Source organism: Sinocyclocheilus anshuiensis, unplaced genomic scaffold (assembly GCF_001515605.1).
Source record: "Sinocyclocheilus anshuiensis isolate Anshui unplaced genomic scaffold, SAMN03320099.WGS_v1.1 scaffold1431, whole genome shotgun sequence".
In the NCBI taxonomy this organism is placed as follows: Eukaryota; Metazoa; Chordata; class Actinopteri; order Cypriniformes; family Cyprinidae; genus Sinocyclocheilus; species Sinocyclocheilus anshuiensis.
The window spans coordinates 196613-200646 of record NW_015537992.1 but is presented as its reverse complement, the minus strand read 5'-3'; the positions used below and the strand labels follow the sequence as shown (position 1 = coordinate 200646).

The 4034-nt window shown below is 38.1% G+C and overlaps 1 protein-coding gene across 1 annotated transcript in view; it reads left to right on the top strand.

Annotated features, from left to right (window-relative positions):
• LOC107675066 (akirin-2-like) overlaps positions 1-984 on the top strand; it is a 5386-nt gene extending 4402 nt beyond the window's left edge. The window contains exons 4-5 of the mRNA XM_016469268.1: positions 295-366; positions 447-984. Coding sequence (XP_016324754.1) covers positions 295-366; positions 447-457 — 83 coding nt within the window. The 3' untranslated portion in view covers positions 458-984. The remainder of the gene's footprint in view (positions 1-294; positions 367-446) is intronic.
• The last annotated feature ends 3050 nt before the right edge of the window (positions 985-4034 follow it).

Genomic DNA, 4034 nt, shown 5'->3' with positions numbered 1-4034 from the left:
CACACACCGGCCCAGCTAACCAATCACAACACATTTAGTATTTCAGAAGGCGGGCCTTCATTTGATACAGGAACTATTCGAGCCGTTCATGCCAGACTGGGGAGAGAGGTGTTGTAATGATGTAAAATATGTGAAAAATAATGCGTTTTTCGAACAACCTAGTATGAGAGCCTGTTCTAGTACACCCCCAAAACAAAATCAAGACTTTGTAAAAGAGCATAATAGGACCCCTTTAACAGCTCAAAATTGCATTTGTTTGATTGATGGAGTTGCGTGTTGTTTTTGCCTTCCCAGAGCAATACGATGCTTTCGTGAAGTTCACCCATGACCAGCTGATGAGGCGGTTCGGGGAGCAGCCTGCCAGCTGTACGTATGCTCTGCTCTGGTGTGTGTTGATGGTTGTGCTCGCTGTCTTTGGCTCACGGCTGACCGCTGTTGTTCTGCAGATGTGTCCTGAGCGCGCCTCGCTGTGAGACGGCGTCTTGTCCTGTGGATCTCTGCCTGTGTGAGCTCCTGACGCTCAGGATAGGTCCAGCTGGGTCTCCAGCAGTGCCAATTGCATCTTTCCCCACGCTGGGCACAGAGTTTGTGTCAGGCTTCTGTCAGTGCGTAACCACTCTCTCTCTCTCTCTCTCTGCAGCGGCTGCTTATACACCTCTGCAACTATTACTCCAATCAGTGGCTCTTGTGTCTCTTACTGAACCCTGGATATTTATTAGGCTTTGACCATGCCTTTTACACAGTCACCTGTCATTACATCCTTTATGTTTGATTTATGGAAAATGCCTTTTATTCGCTGCAAATGACGTCGATTGCCATGATAAATGTGAGACTGTGTGAGGGAGACTGCTGTTCATAGCTTTGTGTAAATACATCCTGGCTTTCATCTGGAGTTTTCATGTACAAATCAAATACAGCAGTTATTTCAATTGGAGTCTGTTTTCATTCTTTGTATTTATTTTTGTTGATTTAAAAAAAAAAAAATTTTTGCCCCTTTCCTCTGCATTATGGTTTTACCGCTCCTGTAGTTTAAGTGACTTATGTTGGGAAAGTATACAAATAAAATGTTTACATAACTGCTGTTGTTTCTTGCTGCTGTACGTTCACTTTAGATCGGATAGTTTGGGTTTCTTGTGCTAGATTCCTGAAGTGCCTGGGTTAACCAGTAAGTGCCTAAACTGACTTTGTGTTGTGGAGTCTGGGGTCATGCACTCCTGGAAGAAAATGTTACAGGTTTAAAGCTAGATGCATCAGTGTGGTGCGCTGAGAAGTCGTTTTCAGTGTCCAAATGAACAGAGCAAGAAGTCTTTGCTTTGACTTCTACCTGGACTTTAAAGTGGACTCAGTCCACTCAGGAACCTACTCAATTTTAACATCATACTACTTTTATAGTTAATATATAGAATATAATGTCTTATCTCAAAAATAGTAATATATTACTATTATAATACAACTGCACTGTAAAATAAATTAATGTTAAATATAATTAAAACACATCGTTAGAGACAGAATGTTAAATGAACAGCTAATATCCAGCAATGCAGATTATTTTGTCAAATTTTGCTGCTTTGAAATGAAACTTTCAAGTGTAGGTTACAATGCATAATTCATAGCGTAATGTGACGGTTCACCTCAAAACTGAAAAAACAGCTGATAAAAACATCAAGTAATCCACAGCACTCCAGTCCATCAGTTAACATCTGGAGAAGACAAAAACTGAAACTAATCCAGCATTAAGACATTTTTAACTAAAATACCACAGAGTTCATAATTCATAATAACTCTTCCTCCAGTGAAAAAGTGCATCTGCTGTTGTCTCTCACATCAAAATCCAGCCACATATGTGTTTAGAGCTGTTTAAACACTGCTTGATCTGTGCAGATTTCTCTCCTGATTCACACCAGAACACTTTTTCACTGGAGGAAGCGTTAGTATGGATTATTGACTCGTATTTGAGTTAAAAGCGTCTTAATGCTGGATTTGTCTCAGCTTTTGTCTTCTCCAGATATTAACTGATGGACTGGAGTGCTGTGGATTACTTGTGGATTATTGTGATGTTTTTATCAGCTGTTTGGACTCTCATTCTGACGGCACCCATTCACTGCAGAGCATCCATTGCTGAGACACTGATGCAGTGCTGCATTTCTACAAATCTGATGAAGAAACAAACTCATCCTAATCTCGGATGGACTGAGGGTGAGCACATTTACAGCAAATCTTCATTTGTGTGTAAACTATTGCACTGAGCTGTTTTCTATGTTAGGCATATTATTAGAGGCAATGTGTGCATGCTCTAACATAAAATAAAGAGTATTTGCAAATTGATCTGGTTTACTTTAATATAAAATCTAGTTATTGTTATTCTAACATTTATTTTTTGCTACTTGTCAAATGCCGCATGTAGACTTTATTAATGATTATGACAGAAGAATTGTAGACGGCTTTAGCTTCAGATGTCAAATCTTGATCATCTCGATGTAAAAATGCTGTAAATAAAGCAGCGCTGTCCTCGTCAAATTATAGTATCATTTTATATTTAATTTTATAATTACATTTTACGATATAATTTATAGTTTAACTCGATATTTTTCAACAAGAGGGAGAAACAAAGAAAAGGATAGCAATTCACATTTTTTGTTTTGATATGTTTTGAGCAGAGATGACAAGATTATTCTCTGAATCGGTCACAAAATACAATTATGTATTCTCACACTTAAGAATAACAAAAACAAACAAACAATATATATACGTAGTAAGGTTTCACAAAATAAAACAGAGCAAATAAAGTGTAATGATATTAATAAAAACAGTATTCTTCCACCAAACAATGTAGCTCCTCAGAAACAGTTGTGGTTGCTACAAAGTGGTTGCCGAGCAACAGACAAACGTAAACAAAGGTGTATGTTACTTTGTAGCGTCATTTACAACAGCTTCGAACGCGGCTCAGCCAATCAGAATCAAGCACCGGAACTATCGGCTTTATAAAGAGAGTTTGTCAGAAATCATGATTAGGTTATACAGTTTACGACAGATGAGAATAATAATCTGATTTATGTGGGTACCAGCACACGTGGGAATTCAAGTTAATGAGGAGGCAGACAAAATAGCCAAAGAATCAATAAAGATAAAAGAACCAAATATAAACATTGCACTCAGTAGATCAGAAGGAAAAGAGTTTATTAGGAAATGTCAGACACTCGTGCCATACAGGTCGACACTATTACAAGATTCAAAGAACCATGAAGAAAATCAAAATAATTCACTACTTAAGTCGAAGAGAACAAGTTATTTTCACACATCTACAAACAGGGCATTCAAATCTAAATCATATACTTGACAAATTATAGAGAAGCATAATGCAGGATTATGTGACATCTGTTTAATAGAGGAGACAGTGGAGCATGTTATGAAGATATGTAAGATAAAGGAGGATTCGTAAGGAAGAATTACAACAAGCATTAGGGTACCAGGAATTCACAATAACCAGGTCCAAATTCAGGAAAACTAATAAATGCAGTCATGAGATTATTAGGAGCAGAGCCCAGCTCAGTCTCTTCACACGCCAGCACAGTAGGGGGCGGTATGCGCCTCTGCCGCCATAAACTCAGAAGAAGAAGAAGAAGAGGAGCGTGTGGAGGAGTCAAAACAAGGATGAAAGCAACTAGGGTAGGAATTGTGAACAGGAGAGAGGAAACTGTGTTGACTACATTGTGCTCTAAATAAAACAGTACAGATGGTGTGGAAGCAGCAGTCTGGTCTGTGTGATGAATCAGTGGAGCATGTGTAATTCTACAGGGTAGGAAATGCAAGACAAACACAAATGATGGAAAATAATCTTAAGGAAATAGTGCTGCAGAAACTTACTTTAAAATCTACCCTAAGTATGACGGAAAGAGCTCAGGTTAGAGAATTGTTAGGTTTTTTAAGGGACTGGGCTTTATTATAGGATATGATGGATAGTTTTTTTAATTATCATTATTATTATTTGCTCCCATTCCCCCTTTTTCCTCATCTCATCATCTAGAATAGACTAA